General features: G+C 42.7%; 1 protein-coding gene across 1 annotated transcript in view; it reads left to right on the top strand.

The window, feature by feature from the left end:
- LOC137561931 (olfactory receptor 6B1-like) overlaps positions 1-21219 on the top strand; it is a 61703-nt gene extending 40484 nt beyond the window's left edge. Inside the window, exon 2 of the mRNA XM_068273277.1 lies at positions 20282-21219. Coding sequence (XP_068129378.1) covers positions 20282-21219 — 938 coding nt within the window. The remainder of the gene's footprint in view (positions 1-20281) is intronic.
- The last annotated feature ends 2898 nt before the right edge of the window (positions 21220-24117 follow it).

Genomic DNA, 24117 nt, shown 5'->3' with positions numbered 1-24117 from the left:
TACAAACAGAGAATGCATATGGTAGGACAAAGTGGATAAGTCGGCACTTGCTGTATACTGTCGTTTATTCCAAAAGGTGGTAACTCATCATATCACAAAACATTGTGGAGAAGGTAAACATACGCGCTATGTATGCGCTTCTATGGAGGCTGTGACAGCCTCCATAGAAGCGCATACATAGCGCAAAATGGCCGTCAGGCTTCTCTGTGCCCAGCACCCACCAACACTGCACAGCCTTCCTATATGGTATGTTTACCTTCTCCACAATGTTTTGTGATATGATGTGTTACCACCTTTTGGAATAAACGACAGTATACAGCAAGTGCCGACTTATCCACTTTCTTCAAATAATTATGTTCAGTTATGCACTCAATACTTGGTCGAGAATCCTTTTGCAGAAATGACTGTTTCAATGCGGCGTGGTATGGAGGCAATCAGCCTGTGGTACTGCTCAGGTGTTATGGAGGCCCAGCATGCTTCAATAGTGGCCTTAAGCTCACCCAGAGTGTTGGGTCTTGTATCTCTCAACGTTCTCTTCACAATATCCCACAGATTCTCTATGGGGCTCAGGTCAGGAGAGTTGGCAGGCCAATTGAGCACAGTAATACCATGGTAAGTAAACCATTTACCAGTGGTTTTGGCACTGTGAGCAGGTGCCAGGTCATGCTGAAAAAAATGAAATCTTTATCTCCATAAAGCTTTTCAGCAGATGGAAGCATGAAGTGCTCCAAAATCTCCTGATAGCTAGCTGCATTAACCCTGCCCTTGATAAAACACAGTGGACCAACACCAGCAGCTGACATGGCACCTCAGACCATCACTGACTGTGGGTACTTGACACTGGACTTGAGGCATTTTGGCATTTCCCTCTCCCCAGTCTTCCTCTAGACTCTGGCACCTTGATTTTTGAATGACATGCAAAAGTTGCTTTCATCCAAAAAAAGTATTTTGGACCACTGAGCAACAGTCCAGTGCTGCTTCTCTGTAGCCCAGGTCAGGCGCTTCTGCCGCTGTTTCTGGTTCAAAAGTGGCTTGACCTGGGGAATGTGGCACCTGTAGCCCATTTCCTGCACAATCCTGTACACGGTGGCTCTGGATGTTTCTACTCCAGACTCAGTCCACTGCTTCCGCAGGTCCTTCAAGGTCTGGAATTGGTCCTTCTCCACAATCTTCCTCAGGGTCCGGTCACCTCTTCTCGTTGTGCAGCGTTTTCCTTCCCACAGACTTCCCACTGAGGTGCCTTGATACAGCACTCTGGGAACACCCTATTCATTCAGAAATTTCTTTCTGTGTCTTACTCTCTTGCTTGAGGGTGTCAATGATGGCCTTCTGGACAGCAGTCAGGTCAGCAGTCTTACCCATGATTGCGGTTTTGAGTAATGAACCAGGCTGGGCGTTTTTAAAAGCCTTGGGGATCTTTTGCATGCGTTTAGAGTTAATTAGTTGATTCAGATGATTAGGTCAATAGCTCGTTTAGAGAACCTTTTCATGATATGCTAATTTTTTAAGATAGGAATTTTGGGTTTTCATGAGCTGTATGCCAAATTCATCACTATTAACCACTTGCCGACCGCACACTCATAACGTGCGTCGGCAAAGTGGCAGCTGCAGGACCAGCGACGCAGTACTGCGTCGCCAGCTGCAGCTTAATTAATCAAGAAGCAGCCGCTCGCGCGAGCGGCTGCTTCTTGTCAAATCACGGCGGGGGGCTCCGTGAATAGCCTGCGGGCCGCCGATGGCGGCTCGCAGGCTAGATGTAAACACAAGCGGAAATAATCCGCTTTGTTTACATTTGTACGGCGCTGCTGCGCAGCAGCGCCGTAAGGCAGATCGGCGATCCCCGGCCAATCAGTGGCCGGGGATCGCCGCCATGTGACAGGGGACGTCCTGTCACAGGCTGCACAGGACGGATAGCGTCCTGTGCAGCCCAGATCTCCCGGGGGCAGCAGGTAGGAGAGGGAGGGGGGGAATTTCGCCACGGAGGGGGGCTTTGAGGTGCCCCCCCCCGCCACCCACAGCAGGCAGGAGAGATCAGACCCCCCCAGCACATCATCCCCATAGGGGGGAAAAAAGGGGGGCAATCTGATCTCTCTGCCTGCACGCTGATCTGTGCTGGGGGCTGCAGAGCCCACCCAGCACAGATCAGCTAAAACAGCGCTGGTCCTTAAGGGGGGGTAAAGGGTGGGTCCTCAAGTGGTTAAAACAATAAAAGGCTTGAACTACTTCAGTTGTGTGTAATGAATCTAAAATATATGAAAGTCTAATGTTTATCAGTACATTACAGAAAATAATTAATTTATCACAATATGCTAATTTTTTGAGAAGGTCCTATATGTCACTGCTATAGATGACACTCCATTGCAGCCCAAACAACCCATCTCCATCACACCAGAGATTTCTTTACAGGTTAGGGCTTTACATCATGAGCAAATGCAGTTGTATGTATTCCGTATGCCTTCTAGTCCACTTGTGTTGGGGTTACAGAAACCTTGTTTATGCTATATGGTAGCCCATAGACCCTATTGACTGTTCCCTTAGCCCTTTTTCTCCTTCCTCCCTCCTCGCGGAGGGAGGAGGGTCTCATATTCCAGGGAATTGTAGGATTTCAAACGCTAGCTTACATACCTTGGTCGGGAATTGAACCCAGGTCTAGTGCTTGGTAGGCAGCTCTCTTCACCACTATACCACCACCAACACTACATGCTGAAGCCAGCCTAGCATGTACCATTATGATATATCCAAGAGAAACATGAGCTTGTTTAGGTATTTGTAGGCTGTCAAAAGCCAACTCACATACATTAGCCAGGAATTGAACCCAGGCCTACAACTCTATCCTAACCATCATACCGCCAACACAACACACTACAATGCTACATGCTGAAGCCAGCCTAGCATGTACCATTGTGATATATCCAAGAGAAAAATTAGCTTGCTTAGGGAATTGTAGGATTATAAAAGCCAGCTTACATGCATTGGCCGGTAATCGAACCCAGGACTAGTGCTTGGTAGGCTGCTATCCTAACCTTCATACCACCAATACTACATGCTGAAACTTCTTGGAGCAGACTTACTTCTTTCCTCCAAAAGACACACATACATCCCCATAAAATCATTCAACAGCAACTGCGTGCACAATCTTTGTGGTACACACTCTCTGTGGCACAATTGGTTAGCGTGTTTGGCCGTTAACTGCAAGGTTGGTGGTTGAAGCCCACCCAGGCATGGCCTTGCCTTTTGTGTTCAACAGTTGTCCGAAGAGATCCCCAGATAGCCATGTAGATTAATTACTCTCTCTTTCTCTCTCTCTCTCTAGTAGGGATGGACACTGCTTTCTGCGGAATTGTATTTTCCGCAATTTGGGGCGGAAATTGGTCATTCCATTCTGTTTGGTCGGAAAAAAATTGCTTTTTTAATCCGTCGGAATTCTGAAATTGCCTGTGAAATTCTGTCGGTATCCGTTGATGGTTTTAAGCTGAAAATTCAGTTCAATGGCATCAAGTCCTAGAGAAAGAGAGAGAGAGAGAGAGCTCATTTTTCTCTTGGGTATATCGCAATGGTACATGCAAGGCTGGCTTCAGCATGTAGCATTGTAGTGTGTTGTGTTGGTGGTATAATGGTTAGGAAAGCAGCCTACCAAGCACTAGACCTGGGTTTCGATTCCCGGCCAATGTATGTAGGCTGGCTTTTGAAATCCTACAATTCCCTAAGCAAGCTCATTTTTCTCTTGGATATATCAGTCACAATGGTACATGCTAGGCTGGCTTCTGCATGTAGCATGATAGTGTGTTGTGTTGGTGGAATAATGGTTAGGATAGCAGCCTACCAAGCACTAGACCTGGGTTCAATTCCCGGCCAATGTATGTAAGCTGGCTTTTGAAATCCTACAATTCCCTAAGCAAGCTAATTTTTCTCTTGGATATATCACAATGGTACATGCTAGGCTGGCTTCAGCATGTAGCATTGTAGTGTGTTGTGTTGGTGGTATAATGGTTAGGATAGCAGCCTACTAAGCACCAAACCTTGGTTCAATTCCCAGCCAATGCATGTAAGCTGGCTTTTGAAATCCTACAACTCCTTAAGCAAGCTCATTTTACTCTTGGATATATCACAATGATACATGCTAGGCTGGCTTCAGCATGTAGCATCGTAGTGTGTTGTGTTGTGTTGTGTTGTATTGTGTTGGTGGTATAATGGTTAGGATAGCAGCCTACTAAGCACTAGACCTGGGTTCAATTCCTGGCCAATGTATGTAAGCTGGCTTTTGAAATCCTACAATTCCCTAAGCAAGCTCATTTTTCTCTTGGATATATCACAATGGTACATGCTAGGCTGGCTTCAGCATGTAGCATTGTAGTGTGTTGTGTTGGTGGTATAATGGTTAGGCTAGCAGCCTACAGAGCGGTAGGCCTGGGTTCAATTCCTGGCCAATGTATGTGAGTTGGCATTTGACATCCTACAAATTCCTAAGCAAGCTCATTTTTCTCTTGGATATATCATAATTGTACATGCTAGGCTGGCTTCAGCATGTAGTGTTGGTGGTGGTTTAGTGGTGAAGAGAGCTGCCTACCAAGCACTAGACCTGGGTTCAATTCCCGGGCCAAGGTATGTAAGCTGGCTTTTTAAATCCTACAATTCCCTGGAAGACAAGACCCTCCTCCCTCCGTGAGGAGGAAGGGATTCTGTCGAGTAGAAATTCTTCTTATTTGGCAGAAATCAGTTCGGTGGGGGAAAAAAAATTGAATTCCGACATAGTGATATGGCGTTATGACAGAACGGAATCATCAAATTCCGTCCGGAATCACATAATTTTTTATTCAGCGGAATCCGGTGACCAACCCTAGTGTTCAGAACAACTTACGGATTGGTCACAACATTGCCAGGATGTATGCATACAGGGTATCCCTCTCCACAGTCTAGGGGTCAAACAGATAGCATTACCACCACCGTATCTAGATTTCTCTGATGTGTTCTCTCCTCAATCAGCAGATAAGTTACCACCACACAGGTCTTACGATTGTCCTGTTCATTTGTTACCCGGTACCATGCCCCTGCAAGGTCATTTATACAACCTCACAGGGCCTGAAAAACTTTCTATGAAGGAGTATATTAGAGAAAACCTAGAGAAAGGTTTTATTAGACCCTCCACGTCACCAGCCGGTGCCGGCTTTTTCTTTGTTGAGAAAAAAGATGGAGGGTTACGCCCCTGTAGTGATTACGGGAAGCTGAATAAGATTACTGGAAAAAAAAGGGAACCCACTACCTCTGATCGATGATCTATTTGCACAGGTTTTAGGGACAAAAATGTTCACTAAATTAGACTTGCAAGGGGCATACAACCTGATCAGAATTCGTCAAGGAGACGAGTGAAAGACAGCCTTCAATACTCAAGACGGGCATTACCAATACCTCGTGATGCCTTTCGGGTTATGTAATGCACCTGCTGTCTTTCAAGGTTTCATGAATGATGTCTTTAGAGATGTACTGGGAAGATTTGTAGTCGTTTATTTAGACAACATTTTGATTTACTCTGATTTTTTGTCTGAACATAGGGGACATGTGAAATGTGTGTTACAAAACTTCACTGTTTGCCAAATTCGAGAAGTGTTTATTCAAAGTCACACAGGTACCTTTCCTGGGCTACATCATTTCTGATACTGGTTTCTCTATGGATGAAAAAAAAAATATCAGCGGGAAGAACTGGCCACGTCCCAAAGGCCCCAAGGCCATTCAACAATTTATTGGTTTTTCTAACTATTACCGCAGATTTATAAAAACAAATGTCTCCTCTCTGGTTGCACCATGGTCTGATTTGACCAAAAAGGATGCAGATCCAAACAACTGGTCACCCCAGGCTTATAAAGCATACTGAACAATACATTTTGAAGAATGCATTCTGCTCAGCTCCTGTTCTCTCTCATGTTTCAGGACGCAGTCCCTGATAGTATTGTGTCCTCACAGTGTGTTCTGGCAACCACTCATACACAAGAATTTCCTGATTTGTATGAGACCTTACAACCATTTCAAGCAGATTGTCCTCCAGGGAAATCCACTAATGTTGATTATGTACCCTTGCACCTTCGACTCCAGATGTTACAGGTTTTCAACTAGCAGGGCACCCAGGTGAAACCAAGACTTTGGAACTTATGTCCCGTCACATGTGGTGGCCTTCCATTAATAAAGACTGTAAGGCATTTGTGGCAGCCTGCTCCACTTGTGCCAGGAATAAGGTGTCTCGAGTGGCTACCTGAGGTTATCTTGTACCTTTGCCCATTCCATAAAGACCTTGGTCTCACCTTTCAATGGATTTTGTGGTGGATTTACCTTTGTCAGGGGGTAGAAAAGTCATTTGGGTTATAGTCGACCGATTTAGCAAAATGGCACACTCTCACTTAGTTGCCCTCAGCTCAAGAACTGGCTAAGCTATTTATTACACACATCTTCCGTTTGCATGGTATTCCAGAAAATATTGTGTATGACAGGGGGGTTCAGTTTGTGTCACATTTCTGGCGTGCTTTTTGTAATCTTTTAGGCCCAAACTCTTTTTTTCTTCCGGGTTACATCTGGAAAACAACAGACAAACAGAGAAAACCAATCAGTCCCTGGAACAGTACCTCTGTTGTTTTGCATTTGACTGTCAGGCATCCTGGTTGGATTATCTACCATTTGCCGAATTTGTATTTAATAAATAATCTCCCTAGTTCATACCACTAAGGCTGCATCTGAAATGACCACCAGCTCAGTGTGCAGCACCTAAATAGACTTTCTGCTCACTTTGCATTCAATTCAGATGCAAATCTGCTACTAATTATCATGCAAACAGGAAACTCAGGAGGAGGGGCTGGGAGCAGCTAACCTGATAGTTATATAGTTACAGAGTTAAGACAAGGTGGGGGGAAAGGTTGCACATCCCTAAACACATGCTGCAAGTGAATGGTTAATCGCACAGGCATACACCGCCTCTGCCAGACTGAAAAATGCATGCCCTGCATCCAAGACAAGTGCTAACTGTAACGATCGGTGTAACACAGAGAGGGTCTGATTACCGGTGAACTGCAGTATCATGAGAATACAGAATATACCTGATTATTGGTGATCTGCAGTATCACCGATAATCAGATATATCTACTAACCTCTGGACACCTGATAGAACAAGTGAGTGTTTAGATGCAACAGTATACTTTGAGTACTTCTCCAGAAGTATGTTCCTTCCTCTGGCCTAGACTCTCCAGGGGGGAGGAGCTAGGCTGAGGGGAGGAAGGACAGAGCGAGAGTGACACCCGTGGAAGAGGGTGTCACTGACAGGTCTGTGAACTGCCTCTAACAGTAAGGCCAGTTCTCGGGGTCGGCAAGCCAGGTCGTTAACACACGGACAGATAAGGTACAGATTCAGGAGGCAGATACAGAATCCAATAAACAGACAGGGTTTGGCAACGGAGTATCAGAATAGCACAGTACAGAAACAGGAGGCCAATACAGAGTCCAGGAACGAGCAGAGATTGGCAACAGGGTAACAGAAATAGCGAGGTACAGAATCAGAGTTCAGAGGAATGGTCAGACAGGCAGAAGGTCATAACAAATAATACAGTTCAATATTCCTATTGCTAAGGTGTGAGCTCCTTGATGTCAACACCTTTGGAAACTATGCTAGAACACAGATACAGACAAGGTCTGAGTGCTACCACGTAGTGATCGCAACAGCAGACAACCAGAGAATGACCAGCACCCAGTATATATAGCAAAGCGCTCTCCAGCGCCTACCCTAAGTGCTGGACCAATGGCAGGTGGTGAAAATGTCAGCTGACCCGCTTGGTCAGCTGACCCTTTTCTGGCTGTCATATAAGCTCTGCCTCTCAGCGCGCGCGCGCGCCCTTCTGAACCTGTGTGGACTAGCAGTCCCAGCCACACCAGACATGTCTTGCAATGTGACCACTGATTCAGGCGCGGGGACCGCCGCCTCGCTCACTAAGCGAGCGGCGGTTTCCCCGCATCCAGCCGCAATGCCATCTGCTTTGCCATGCGTACAATCCGCCACATCCAACGCGGACTCCACCGCTCTGCCCATGCGGCCTGCGGCGGTTTCTTCGCGTTGTGCCGCCATGTTAGACGCGGAAACAGCCGCCTCACTCTGAGCCCTTGCAGCGGCTTTTCCGCGTTTCCTCACACTAACATTTATTAAACTAGGAGGAACTTTAGCTTCCAATATGGTTTGCATTCAAAGTATATTATACTAGACACTTGCGCCACGGTGAGGCAAAGCTACGGGCAAGTGACCTAACCTAGTCCTTAAGAGGTTAATAAAGCTCATTATTTAACACAAAAACCACTGTATTTCCAACCCTCGGCTTATATGCAAGTCAATACATTTTTCCTGATTTCTGGAGGAAAAGTGACTGATTACCTCAGCTTATATGCGGGTAGACTTATACACAAGTACACACTGCATGTCATTTCTTAGTTTTCATATTTTGTGAAAACTCCCCTGTTTTGTGAAAAAATGTAGGACAAGGAAAGAAATAGTTTTGTTCATCACTATTAACTACTATTATTTTAGGTCTTGTTATCACTATTATTGTTAATATTGTTATTATTACTATCATAGGGCTGGGATGAATTTTAAATTACTTAGTTTACTGTAAATTAAACATAACAATTGAATAAAACTTAGTAGCTGGCATATTCCACTGAGGAAATAAGTAATGGGTCTCCAAGGATTTTCATGGTCATGGTTCATGTCTCAGCTGATTTGCTTCTGAGGGCTCCATTCCTTTTATAAATGAACAATCTCACAATAAGGGACGCTCATTTCTCTCTAGAAATGAAAATCTTTGTGAGGACAGTGAGCCATGGAATACACTTCCGTGCCGGTAAAAGTGTTGAAGTGTATTTTATCCTTTTCTTTCTTGAAAATACTGTTCATAATATTTTTTTCACATTTTCATCTTTGATCATTTACTAACAAATTCTTAATGGTGCACAGACGGTGCCTTTCAAATGTTTCATACTTAGGTGTTCACTTGTGGCATTTTATTCAGAACATTTGTTGTTTTCTTCCTTCCACATTAAATTTATTATATTTATTTTTCTTATGATTGGTTTTACACAAAACATTTTTAAGTGTTAAAGTGAATCTGAAGTGAAAAAAAAATGTATGATATAATGAAGTGTATGTGTAGTACAGCTAAGAAATAGAGATGGCCTGAACTGTTCACCAGCGAGCAGTATTCTGCAAACATCCGCTGTTCGCATTTGCAGCAAACATTTGGCGTGTTAGATTTGACCCCTACAAATTATCATTGAGCAAAATTTTAACCCCTTACCTCACAGTCAGCAGACACATGGCAGCCAATCAGCTAGCACCTCTTCCTGGACCCCCCAACCCCTCTATCAAAAATCAGTTGTGGTGACCATATTGGATCAATTCTCTGCTGGCTGTTAGTGAGAGCAGGGTCAGACTTGCTGCAGATAGGTAGGGAAAGCATTAGCTAGGCCTGTGTTCTTGTTCCTCCCTAGCATTTAAAGCACCCCAAACAGCCCTTTTGAGGGCTAGTACATTTGTCTCCTGTGTTTTTTGTGTGTGTGACACTCCACAGCCCACTGACACCCAGAGCTGTGCACACTACTGCTGTTGCCTCATTAAGTTGCAGGCACAGAACCACTCCAGTGCATTATTATTTCACTGTATTCTGATAGTACTATTGCATTTTTTCTGTGTGAGACACTCCACAGCCCACTGACACCCAGAGCTGTGCATAATGTGTTTTCTGCCCTCTAGGGATTAAAACCCGACTTTGCGTCAACTCTGTAGTTTTTGGTGGGACTTTTGCCATGGATCCCCCTCCGGCATGCCACAGTCCAAACCTTGAAACAACTTTTTCATCACTTTTGTGGCCAGAAACAGTCTTTGTAAGTTTTAAAGTTTACCTGCCCATTGAAGTCTATGACGGTTCGCAAGATTCACCTGCATTTTTGGAAGTTTGCGTTTGCTGTTCGCAAACGGAAAATTCAATGTTTGCGGCGTCTCTACTAAGAAGTAGAACATTAGTAGCAAATGAAAGAGTATCATATTGTTTCCAGTACAGGAAGAGTTAAACAACTTCAGTTGGTATCTATGCAAAAGAACTTCTCTGAGCTCTCCGACCCAACTTGGGTTCTATTTTCTAAAGCAGTTATATATCAAAGAAACAATGAAAACATAAGCTTCACATAAGGTTTTACTACAGGAGAGTTCAAAGGGTCATTAGCTCTGTTTCCTAGCTTAAAATACAGTGGGCTTGACAGTTGGCACGGGTGGGCTAAACAGTTAGCACGCAAAGTGCTGCACACAGACTTTTTCACGTGCGAAGTCCCGCAATCGCGGACATTTGCGCTCGATAACGTGGACTTTTTCACGTGATTGGGCGCCGATTGTGCACAAAAGTCAGTATTATCACGTCCATGATCGAGGGACTTTGCACGTGAAAAAGTCCATGTGCAGCAGTTTGCGTGCTAACTGTTTAGCCCACGCGTGCTAACAGTTAGCATGGGTTTGTGAATCGCCCTGTGTGTTGTTTGTAATTGCAGGTATGACAGAGTGATGCAATGTAACAAGAAAAAAAGCTATATGATTGAAAATTAAACTGTTGGACTCTTTGCTTTGCTACTAATGTTCTATATCTGAGCTGCACTGCACATACAATTCATTATATCATGCTTTTTTTTCCCTGCTTCAGTGTCACTATAAGTGTAAATATTCTGAAATGTTCCTAAAATGCCTTAAAGCGGGTTGTTGTTAGTTTAATGGGGTAAATCACATTCCATTTATTATAATCCTCATCCCCATTACAGTCCTGTATGTAAAATAAAAATTGTATCTGTTGCTACCCTACATACGGGTCATTTGGCAAATAGTCCGGAGCAATATATGTAAGGTCAGATAAGTGTGCAGATATGTTTTTCAGGAAACCACTAAATGTAAGCCAGGCAAAGTACATTTTGTGAAAAGGCACTGCAATTGCATCTAGACCATCAAAACTTCACAACTTTAACCCTTTTAATTCACCTGCTCAAACTTTGGCTCCTTCTTCTCACTACATAACCTCCCATTCTACTGTTGGCCCACCAGCATCCACTAACTGGTTAATTGGTAAATTACTTTGGCCTCAATTCACTAACCTTAACTCCTGTCTTTAATAACTCTACTGAGCTGTTTTACAGTTATCACAATTATATCACCATGGTGATAACTGTAAAACAGCTCAGTAGAGTTATTAAAGACAGGAGTTAAAGAGAAACTCCGACCAAAAATTGAACTTTATCCCAATCAGTAGCTGATACCCCCTTTTACATGAGAAATCTATTCCTTTTCACAAACAGACCATCAGGGGGCGCTGTATGACTGATATTGTGGTGAAACCCCTCCCACAAGAAACTCTTGAGTAGGTACTCCTGGCAGTTTCCTGTCTGGGAATCTTGCTGCATTGTGGGAAATAGCTGTTTACAGCTGTTTCCAACTGGCAAAAAAACATGCAGCTGCCAATAGTAAAAATTTCACCATGTAATAAATGTCAGAATGTAAATCAGGGATTTATACGATTTTACAATGGGCAAACACTGACTAAATCATTTATACATAATTTATTGAAAAAATGAAGCACTTTTTTAAATACATTATTTTCACTGGAGTTCCTCTTTAAGGTTAGTGAATTGAGGCCAATGATTATCAGTTAGGAGAGGTCATCCTATTAGGATATCCTGAATCATCGTGTACCAAAAAGAGGGGGGGGGGGGGAGCCAAGAGGTGCTCTCTGTGTGTAAACGTATCAAAAACAAGAGTCACAATTATTTCTTTTTTTTTTTCAACAATAATTTTTATTTCGATATTATAGCAGGAGAAATAACATATACAGTAATAGCACGTAAAAGGGAAAGAGGCGCCCTGATGTAATAAAAGCATCTAAAATCAGCTTAAAATCGAAAAGTGATATGAGGTAGCTTACCTCAATGACGAAACCTCTGTAGTTAATACAAGGGATTTTTATTAGCACAGGCTATTATATACAGTAATAGTAAGCATGAGAGCCAACCATACATTACAATGGAGTAAGTCAACTATTATTACATAGCAAGTATCATAAAATAGTGTCGTTTCTATAATATGTATGACCATATATTTCTATACAAGTACATGAGCATACTGTATATATTAATAACATCTTTTATCTGTATCAAGTAGGTATTTGTAAAGAGTAAGCAAAATGAGGGCATTTTCATCAGTCAATTTCTAACCAACCTTAGCTCACTGAAAAAAGAGAAGCCTGTGTAATTTCTTCCAATTGAAGCAGTGGCCTAGGCCGATCAATCGAAAATGTTTTGTTAAATACCTTATTGATATGTTCAAAAGGTACTAACTTTATTTGTATGAATTATTTATGAACATCTTATAAAGTCACAATTATTTCAAATAACACTCATCTCCTTCAGTTCCTGAAGCTGTAATATTACAGGGTCAGCAAATGCTGTTTATATTCCAACAAAGAGGATCATCAGATGCCAGCTTTTCACCTCACTGGCCAGAACTCAGTGTGGGACTGCAAAGCTCAGGAGACAAAGGGAGTAACAAGTGATGTAAACCAAAGGGACCACTTACAATGAAGCAGTGTTGCTTGAGGATTTTCACCAGTCATTTTCCCATCAAAAATGCTATTTTGAGTTGGAGAAAATAGTAGCAAAAATACATTGCATTTTCACAATATGGTGAAAATTTGCAAACAAACCTCTGTACTTTAAAGGGAATGTCCAAGCAAAATAAAAAAATGAGTTTCACTTACCTGGGGCTTCTACCAGCCCTATGCAGCCATCCTGTGCCCTCATAGTCACTCACTGCTGCTTCAGTCCCCCGCTGGCAGCTTGCCGACCTCGGAGGTCGGCGGGACACATTGCGTACATTTTTACGCATTCCCGCTAGTGCAGGAACATTAACACATACAAAAAATAAATACATACAAATAAAAATGTACGCATTGAACCAGTAACGCGTAAAAATGTATGTGTTAATGTTCCTGCACTAGCGGGAATGCGTAAAAATGTACGCAATGTGTCCCGCCGACCTCCGAGGTCGGCAAGCTGCCAGCAGGGGACTGGAGCAGCAGTGAGTGACTACGAGGGCACAGGATGGCTGCATGGGGCTGGTAGAAGCCCCAGGTAAGTGAAACTCATTTTTTTATTTTGCTTGAACCTTCCCTTTAAGCATAAAAATTGACAACAAAGTGCAAAATCATTTATTTTAGCTTGAACGTTTGTAAAAAAAAAAAAAAAAGGCTAAAGAAATCACAAACTTATTACAAAATAATTTGTCATGGCATTTTTACTCTAAAGTGCATTTATTTATTTATTTATTTTTTGCAAACTTAAATGCAAAAAAGAATATGAGCATTTTCGCTCATCACTGCAATTAAGTTTTTTCTCCCTCTCAACTTGTTTGACCTGTTTTGCAGCGTCTTGTTAGCGGATGTGCTTCCCCTCCCTTCCGCTACAAATTCCATATAGCAAAAGTCCTTTTTTTTGTGCTTGCTCCTCAAAACATTCTTTCCAAAAACAGTTTCCATTTTTTCAAATGCTTGATGGATTTTTTATTTATAATTATTTAAAAGGGCATCACAGTCCCCACCTGTTCTTTAAAAAAAATTGCGACCTCCTGATGGAAATCATGTGGGTTATGTAGAAAAATAATGGCACTTGCTAAAGACTTTATTCTGACTACATGTAGGCAATTGTGCGGACAATACTGGAAAGCAATCTTACTTGAACCTTGGGGGCATAGCAATTGAATAATTACAATTAAGGAAGTTCGGAAAAGCCAACTGTACCTATTGTCTTAAATATTTGAATTATGTAGCTCAAGTATTTTGAAATCTGTGGACATTACATTACATACAGGGTGAAACAGGTTGGTTTGGGGAAGGTGGCATTTTGGGCAACATAGTTGAGTCATGATTAGGGTTGGTCGGAAATGCCAATTTCCGATTCCGCGGTAATTCCGCATTCCGCCATTGCAAAATACCGATTCCGCTTTCCGCTACCAATTTCCGCATTCCAATGCGGAATTTCCGCCGGAAATCGCAGAAATTCCGCCCGACTTTAACATCGGTTTTCTCAAAAACTATAAGGTCTTTTTGAAAACTTTTTTTTTGCATCTTGTTCAGAAGATTCTGTTTAATAAACCCTAGGACTTACGGGGGCTTTGCTATTAACTGTTAAAGTCAGCGGATTTTTCCTGTGATGTAAATGCACAAAATAGGCAGAAGCAGATTTTTTGCATTTTTCATTACAGTAAAAATCCACCGACTTTAGCGGTTAATAGCAAAGCCCCCTTAAGTCCTACAAACACCAATTTTCAAGGGTTATTAAACTTGTGTCTTGTGAACAAGATGCAAAAAAAGTTTTCAAAAAGACCTTATAGTTTTTGAGAAAATCGATGTTAAAGTCGGGCGGAATTTCGGAAATTGCATTTCCGCGGAATCCGAATGAGCATCCCTAGTCATGATTTAAATTGAGCACAAAAAGAGGAGAAGGGAATCTGGCACAATGCAGAATATTTAGCTCATAAAAACCACTGTCTAATAGTGTTGGGCGAACAGTGTTCGCCACTGTTCGGGTTCTGCAGAACATCACCCTGTTCGGGTGATGTTCGAGTTCGGCCGAACACCTCATGGTGTTCGGCCAAACCGTTCGGCCACATGGCCGAACTAAGAGCGCACGGCCGAACATTCCCCGAACGTTCGGCTAGCGCTGTGATTGGCCGAACGGGTCACGTGGTTCGGACCCGAACGCGCTCTGATTGGCCGAACTGTCACGTGGTTCGGGTAAATAAATACCCGAACCACGTCATATCTCCGCCATTTGTCTGTGGGTTTAGCTTTGGGTAGGCAGGCAGGGTAGTTCGCGCTCCAGCCACGCTAGCCAGGGTCCCCCCAGTCATTGTGTCGCTGCTGGGAATAGTAGTACACCGCTCGCTCAGCCACACTATATAGCATTGTGTTTACTGCCACTCTGTGTACCTCGCTCAGCCACACTATATAGCATTCTGTTTACTGCCACTCTGTGTCTGCTGGGAATAGTAGTACACTGCTCGCTCAGCCACACTATATAGCATTGTGTTTACTTCCACTCTGTGTACCTCGCTCAGCCACACTATATAGCATTGTGTTTACTGCCACTCTGTGTCTGCTGGGAATAGTAGTACACCACTCGCTCAGCCACACTATATAGCATTGTGTTTACTGCCACTCTGTGTACCTCGCTCAGCCACACTATATAGCATTCTGTTTACTGCCACTCTGTGTCTGCTGGGAATAGTAGTACACCGCTCGCTCAGCCACACTATATAGCATTCTGTTTACTGCCACTCTGTGTACCTCGCTCAGCCACACTATATAGCATTCTGTTTACTGCCACTCTGTGTACCTCGCTCAGCCACACTATATAGCATTCTGCTTACTGCCACTCTGTGTCTGCTGGGAATAGTAGTACACCGCTCGCTCAGCCACACTATATAGCATTCTGTTTACTGCCAATCTGTGTACCTCGCTCAGCCACACTATATAGCATGTGTTTACTGCCACTCTGTGTCTGCTGGGAATAGTAGTACACCGCTCGCTCAGCCACACTATATAGCATTCTGTTTACTGCCACTCTGTGTACCTCGCTCAGCCACACTATATAGCATTCTGTTTACTGCCACTTTGTGTCTGCTGGGAATAGTAGTACACCGCTCGCTCAGCCACACTATATAGCATTCTGTTTACTATATCCGCACGCTTTTTGTCCTCATGCAAGGCCTGGGTTGCGTCTCAAAAAGCGTGGCCTTCTCCTCCTGTGCCTCCTCCTGTTCCATCACGTGTGCTGCTGCTGCTGCTGCTGGGTTAGTGTTGCCGGTCCCTGTTTATTGAACCTCTCATCTTTATTACATTTATGACTGCATGGCGGCAAAAAGCATTGCTATATCCGCACGCTATTTGTCCTCATGCAAGGCCTGGGATGTTGTGTCTCAAAAAGCGTGGCCTTCTCCTCCTGCGCCTCCTCCTGTTCTATCACGTGTGCTGCTGCTGGCCTGGGTTAGCGTTTCCAGTCCCTGTTTATTGAACCTCTCATCTTTATTACATTTATGACTGCATGGCGGCAAAAAGCATTGCTATATCCGCACGCTTTTTGTTCTCATGCAAGGCCTGGGATGTTGTGTCTCAAAAAGTGTGTCCTTCTCCTCCTGCGCCTCCTCCTGTTCCATCACGTGTTCTGCTGCTTGTGCTGGGTTAGCGTTACCGGTCCCTTTTCCTGGAACCTCTTCTCTGTATTACATTTATGACTGCATGGCGACAAAAAGCATGTTACCTGTGCAAAGAAACATGACATTTTCCACATTTAAAAGACAGTTTTTCCTTTGAAACTTTACAATCAATTTTCTCAAAAACTATAAGCTCTTTTTCAAATATTTTTTTCCTCTTGTACCCACTCCCAAGGTGCACATACCCTGCACATTTGGGGTATGTAGCATGTAAGGAAGCTTTACAAAGCATGAAAGTTCGGGTCCCCATTGACTTCCATTATGTTCGGAGTTCGGCGATGTCCGGCGATGTTCGGCGAACGTTCGCGAACCCGAACATCTAGGTGTTCGCCCAATACTACTGTCTAATAAAGTGCTAATGCAAATTGTGGATGCAAAGGTAAATGCAACAAACAATAGGCTAAAGGCTATTTATAGTGGGAGCTGTGGTGCAATCGCGGGGGGTAAGCGGGCGTCTGTGGTGCACGGCCTTATGACCGCTTCACTGGGGCAAGCCTTGCTTCTTCTGAGGCGAGTGCACGGTAATGGATGGGAGGAGTAGCCATCAATTGCATCTGAACAATACTGGAAAACAATCGTACGTGAACCTTAGTGGCGTATTTATTGAATAATTAAAGGAACAGTATCAAATAACGTGTTTTGTTAACCTGGGATTGAGAGAGTTATTTTGAGCATATTCTTGCCTTCTAGGGGCTTAAAATGCGTTTTATTGACGAGTTTAAAAATATCACCTAGGAGAAAACTCAGGTGAAAAAGTGAATTGCATATGGGCCAGGGACTTTTTCTTCCCATTTTTTGAGGAGAAAAATGCATCTTACATGGTGGAAAATACAGCTACTACTAAAGTTGGCACAACATTGTGCAAAAATTACATTCAATTACAGTTCCTGGTGATTACAAACTAAAGTTATTAAACATTTTTAAAACATTTTGCATGGCATTTTTGTATCGTAACTAAGAATTACAATGCTGAATTACAATTATGCAAAATATGTGATCATTCATCACTAGTTTAAAACAAAACTCAATAAAAACTATTTTCTCTGAAAGACACTGCAGTGTAAGCAGAATCAGTTGTGTAGCAATAGGGGTTGCAGAGGTAGTGACTGCATCGGGGCCCTTGGGCCAGAGGGACCCCGAAGGGCCCTCCCTTAACTGTTGTATTAGCTCTCTATTGGTCCTGTGCTCATAATAATCACTTCTATAGATATGAATACAGCAAAGCTGCATTCACTGATTCACAATTATTCGCAAAGCTTTAGATTAGAATTAGCACACAATTTGCATCTGCTTTGCATTCAGGGCATGTATTTAGTCCAGAAGGGCTGTGCATTGCCCCTGTAGGTTTGCAAGCGAATGCATCCATGAGCGCTGTCACCAGTCTGTATGTATAGATATGAATAGTAGTAATCATTAACAAACTGTTCCCCATCCCCTTCTTGCTCCTCTAATACTGTGGATGACCTTGGCAGGTTTTGTTGCACTGTATCAAGTGTTACATATAGAGTGCTTGGGGGGGCAATGTAAAACTTGCACCGGGGCCCATCACTCCATAGCTACGCCACTGGCCACTGAGCAGAATAACATGTGTAAAGACGTATTGCATGATGAATAGAGTAATATGAAATACATTGCATGCAATGCACCATGCTCAACTGTTCACCATTGGTTACTGCATAAACCTCACTGGGTGGGTCTAGGTGGGTCTATGGATGTTATCTTAAAAACTCCAAACTGCATACCAGTTTGCTATTATCAATGAGGTTTAAAAAAAGATAAACCCAATAAACAATTTATATAAAAAGCACAACCAGCAGCCAGAATATATTGTCCATCCATTAGTCTTCAATCAAACCCTAAATATAATGGGCTTGATTCACAAAGCGGTGCTAACCTACTTAGCACGTCTAAAGTCTTTAGACGTGCTAACCAGGGTGCTAAATAGGTTAGCACCGGATTTCTCAATCGGATCGCGCGCTAATCGCGCGCAAAGTTTTATGTGCGCAAAGTCCCATAGGCTTCAATGGGCACTTTGCGCGGAGCGCCTCGCGCTCTGTGCAGTGCGCGCGTAAAGTTTTACACGCATAAAGTATTGCGCGCATAAAGTTTTGCATGCTAAAAGCTCATTTAGACGTGCTAAGGGGGTTTTCACAGGTGTGCTAACCTTCAGCACCGCTTTGTGAATCAAGCCCAACGTCTCAAATCTGCAAGTATAATAATCATATACATGTAGAATTGTCATACAGTGCCCACCAACAATTATACAGAGGTATACCCCAGTATATGAACCCAAATTACAAAGGTTTAAGTGTAAGCATAGGGGGAGGCACAACTGATCCTTAACCTTCTGAGGACCATGCCGCGTAAATCCTATGCTGCACTTGTGGCTGCCGAACTCCGATGCAGCATAGGATTTATGGCACCTGCTATTTCCGCTCCCGCCGTGACCGTGTGCACCCAAGAGGGGAGATAAAGCTTTCATATGACAGCTGAGATGTTTCCTCACTGATTAGGAGCCTTGGCATTGGTGGTAGAAGTGGAAGAAGAGGACCAGGACTTACCTTCTTGACGTTCCCTCTGCGATCGTCACTTCCCTCCACTCTGCCCGGCTTCCCTGCTTGCTCTTACTCTAATGTTGCATCAATCCAGGACCTGGAACTTAGCAAACATGCACTTTTATTTATATCCACACGTAGAACAGAACACATCTCACATCATGGATCCATAGCTGTGGAAATCATATATCCAACAGCATGTAAAATCTGCAAATGTATATATGAAAAGTTCGCCCAGAAATATGGGTGCTCAGAAAAGTTGAAAAGCAGAAAAGCTATTAGTAAACTTACTGCACTGCAAATGATGATAGTAAAATATTTGTAATAAATACTGATATACATATTTTATTACAGCTAAACATAACCTTTCCTCAGCAATATCTAACCTTAACCATCCACATGGCTAACCTTAGCTACCCCCCCATGGTGAACGTTAATCACCCCCCAAGGCTAAACTTAACCTGCCCCATGGCTAACCTTAGCTACCTCCCCAATGGTAAACCTTAATCACCCCCAAGGCTAACCTCAACCTGCCCCATGGCTAATGTTAGCTACCCCCCCATGGTAAACCTTAATCACCCCCAAGGCTAACCTCAACCTGCCCCATGGCTAATGTTAGCTACCCCCCCATGGTGAACCTTAATCACCCCCATGGCTAACCTTAACCGGCTCCATGGCTAACCTTAGCTACCTCCCTGATGGTGAACCTTAACCACCCCCAAGGATAACTTTGACTGCCCCCCTACCCCGCCGGGGCTGCTAACAATGCAAAATACAACTACAAATTTCTATGGGCACCGATGGTGGTGCCCAAACTTCGAACAGGGGTGCCCGTATTTTCTGCTTCTCGGCAAATAGCTCAAAGGCTTAAAAAGAAACCATAACCAAGAATTGAACTTCATCACAATCAGTAGCTGATACCCCATTTCCCATAAGAAATATTTTCCTTTTCACAAACGGATCATCAGGGGCTCTGTATGGCTGATATTGTGGTGAAACCCCTCCCACAGTGTTATGTCAGGACCATGGTTCTGACATCACACTGTGGGAGCCTTGTTGCATTGTGGGAAATAACAGCTGTTTCCAACTGCCAAAAAAGCAAGCAACATCTCCTTCCAGTGACATCCCCTGCCAGCAGTAAAAAGGCCACCATGTGATAAATATTAGAATGTAAGGAGAGGAAATATTTTACAATAGGCAAACACTAACTAAATCCTTTATACATAACTATTGTAAAAATGAAGCACTTTTTTATTACATTATTTTCACTGGAGTTCCTCTTTAAACGACTGTTACAACACACTACACCTCTACCTAAGAGTACTATTATCGCCATTGTTCCCTAATTATTCCATACACATGTAACTAACGTTTATATACTAGTTAATATTCTCTTTTATATTCTCAGAATATGAAAACAATGGGACAACAATAACTGAAGTCATCCTTATGGGATTTAGAAGCTCAAAAGAAGTCAACATTTTTCTCTTTGCACTTATACTTGTGGTATACATCTTTACAATTTATGCAAACCTCTTGATCATCACACTGGTTTTCTACAGCAAGACCCTCCACACTCCAATGTACTTCTTACTCATTCAGCTCTCATTATCTGATCTGATTCTATCCACAGATATTGCCCCAAACTTGTTGTATATTATAGTTCGAGAAGACAGAAGAATCTCTTTCACAAAGTGTGTTGTCCAGCAATATGTTTTTGCAGTGGCCGAATGTACAGAGTGTTTAATCGTAACGGTGATGTCATACGACCGTTATTTGGCCATCTGCAGTCCTTTGCACTACACTTCTATAATGAATAACTTTTTCTGTGCAAAATTAGTTCTTGCATGTTGGCTTTTGAGCTTCCTTGTTGTCATGGTTGATGCAATAGCAATTGCTAGCCTAAAGTTTTGTGGGCCCAATATAATCGACCACTTCTTCTGTGACGTGCTACCATTGTTAAAACTTTCTTGCTCAGATCCATTGGCAGTCCAGTTAATAATGTTTTTGACTAGTGTGGTTGTAGTTTTTCTACCCTTTGTAGTTATTGTTATCTCTTACAGTTGTGTTATTGTAACAATTTTAAGAATCCAATCAACTACGGGAAAACAGAAGGCCTTCTCCACTTGCAGTTCTCACCTGACTGTAGTCTCTATATTTTATGTAAGCATCATTTTTACTTACGGGATTCCAAATGGAGGGCAACTCTTGAATCTTGACAAGCTACTGGCACTATTCTACACAGTGGGGACACCCCTGATTAATCCAGGTATTTACAGTTTAAGGAACAAAGAAATAAAGACATCCTTTGTAACGTTAGTACGACAGATGAAAAAACAGAAATAGTAAAGCTGACATAAGAAGTGTATTATAGAAAACCGAAATAACAACAGACACTAATTTTTTTAATGATCAATAATGCAATTACAATTCATTATCGGGGTTATTGCCTAAAAGGGACCCTGAGCAGTGCTAAAAAAGCAAACCTGCACTTACCTGGGGCTTCCTCCAGTCCTCCAGTCCGCAAGGTCTCGCGGTATCCTCTGGGTTCACTCTGTGATCCGACTGGTGGCTCCATTAACCCACTAACTTCAGCTGAAGCCACACATGCATGGCCTAGCCGCGCCCTAACACTGTTTGCCGTAAGTGTCCTGCGCATGCAAATCTCAAAAGACTGAACCATGCATGTGCTCCTGCTTACAGTGATAGGTGAATGATCATACCAGGTGCATGGACAGATCACGTATGTGCAATTTCAGCCAAAGTTGCGGGGCGCATGGAGCCAGTGACGGGACCACAGTGGGAACCTAGAGAACACTGAGGAACCTTGCGGGCTACGGAAGACCGGAGGAGGCCCCAGGTAAGTGCAGACTTGCTTTTTAAGTCTCTGCTCGAGGTCCCTTTAAAGTGATCTGAGCATCCTCAGTTTTCGATTAATTGCAAGCATTTCTCCTCCACAGTAGCCTATGCACTGTGTGTACTGTTTGTCAGCGCTACTATCTTTAAAGTCTTCCAATCTTCCATTGGCTCTTATTGCTCTCAATACATTCCTCATTGCTGCCCATTTTAATGGGAAAGCTTTGTGATGGAAAAAAGTGCTAGAACAAAGAATTAGGTATGCATACCAGTAACAGTAGTATGCACATCTTCATCAAGCATAGGTAGAATGTAGTGAAGAGCGCAATAACCAATGATGGGGGTGCAGTCTAGAAATCGTATAAACAAAATAAAGAATAAAAAAAATCTTGGTGATGAATGATTATATATATATATATATATATATATATATATATATATATATATATATATATATATATATATATATATATATATATATATATATACGATTTGTGTCAGCAAGAAACAGAATTCTGATTATTAGGTGATCTGCAGTATCACCTATAATGCAGATATATACCTGATTATAAGGTGATCTGCAGAATCACCTATAATACCGGTATATCAGAAGCTGATGTGACAACAAATACAGATGGTGTTTGGTGCAACAGTAATATTGATCAGAGCTATACCTCACCAGAGGAGCTGGTGGGTACTATCAGTACAGTGCCTCTCACCAGAGTCAAGGGCCCTCTGGTGAGAGTAGAGTGGTCAGACAGATCGGGTTTGGCAACAGACAGACAGATGCAGTACAAAATCGGAAGGCAGAGTCAGGAAGATATAGACAGGCAGAGTTGGCAGCAAGATCAGATGAGCAAAGGTACAGAATCACTGAGCAAGAGAGTGGTCAGAATGAGCCAGAGTCATGCACAAATAATAATACAGTAAGGTAATTCTTTAAGGCTATCAAACAATTCCTATCTTGTGTGAAATCCCCGGTTTCCTCCCGGATCAAAGCACACCGGAACTATCTAAGGGTCTGAGCGCTAACACGAAGTATTCGCAACAGCAGACAAGTTGCGAGTGACACAGCTAGGCTTATGAAGCAGAGGAGACCCTCCAGGCATGCCCCCTGCAATCAAACAATGAGGAGCGGCGAGCGTCTCCTCTGACGTCAGCCGACCAGCCGGTCAGCTGATGCGCCTCCTCCCCGCATAAAGGTCCTGTCTAAGCGTGCGCACGACAAGGCAACCCTATGTGCAACTGACAGTTCCGTCCTCGGCGTGCTAGATGCCTGAGGCCCGGAAATGCTGCTAAACAGGGAGCTGGAGGCAGCAGCGGTGGTAGCACTGTTCACCGCGGCTGCCTCTCCAGCGTTTGTTACATATATATATAGTTTTGCCTTGTTTAGGAATTATTGAGACTTGTGCCTCCAGAAACTCCTTAGGCGGGGAGCCTCCCAGCATTATTTTGTTGAACATAGATGGGGAGCTAGGATATTAGTGAAGGACTTGTTATACAAGTTAGTAAAACCATCCGGTCCCGGAGCTTTATGTGGTTTGAAACTTTTCATTGCCAGTGGGATCTCAGCAGTTGTGATGGGAGAATTTAAGAGGTCTAGTTGTGTTTTATTAATAGTCGGTAGGTTTAGTGGTTTCAAAAAGTCATTCATAGTTTGCGCTGTAGGTTGGGGAGTGTTAGTATCATTCTGTAAGTTATATAGTGAGCTGTAGTAATCACTAAAGCGTCAATCATTCGCTTAGGATTGTATAATATTTTCTTGGAAGTTGGGTGGACAATGTGTTTCATTTGGGCTTTAGCTTGTCTTGCTTTTGTAATTGATGCTAGCTTTTTGCTTGCCTTATTACTTTGTGAAACATGTTTGTAACATTTAAAGCTTAATAAAAAACTATTGATTATTAAAAAAAAAGTGTTATTTTATCAAAGAATACTCCAGCACAAATCTTATTCGGAAAAGGTGCTGCTGGCAGCTCCCCTTTTCTTACAAGCAGTTAGAATCACACTATAAAAGCTTACCAAGAGATATCAGAGGCACAGCTCATATAGAAGTGGGTAGATAAACTGCTTCCAGGTAGAAACAACTCATTCTTAGGTCAGTGTCCTGTTTGTTGCCTTCCATATTGATTTTGGGGATCGGGAAGTAAAATAGAAAATTATGATCTGGGCAATAAAATTATCTGCTGGATTGGACAAGGCCATATTTAGCAAATAATAATAATAATAATAATAATAATAATAATAATAATAATAATAATAATAATAATAATAATAATAATAATAATAATAATAATACATTTATATTGAAATACAAATATGTTTTGAGCTATGGTCATTAGTTACTTAAGAAGAATATATGGCAATATAAAATCTTACAAACCTACTGAG

Source organism: Hyperolius riggenbachi, chromosome 3 (genome assembly GCF_040937935.1).
Source record: "Hyperolius riggenbachi isolate aHypRig1 chromosome 3, aHypRig1.pri, whole genome shotgun sequence".
Classification (NCBI taxonomy): Eukaryota; Metazoa; Chordata; class Amphibia; order Anura; family Hyperoliidae; genus Hyperolius; species Hyperolius riggenbachi.
This window is presented reverse-complemented; position numbering and strand designations above follow the sequence as displayed.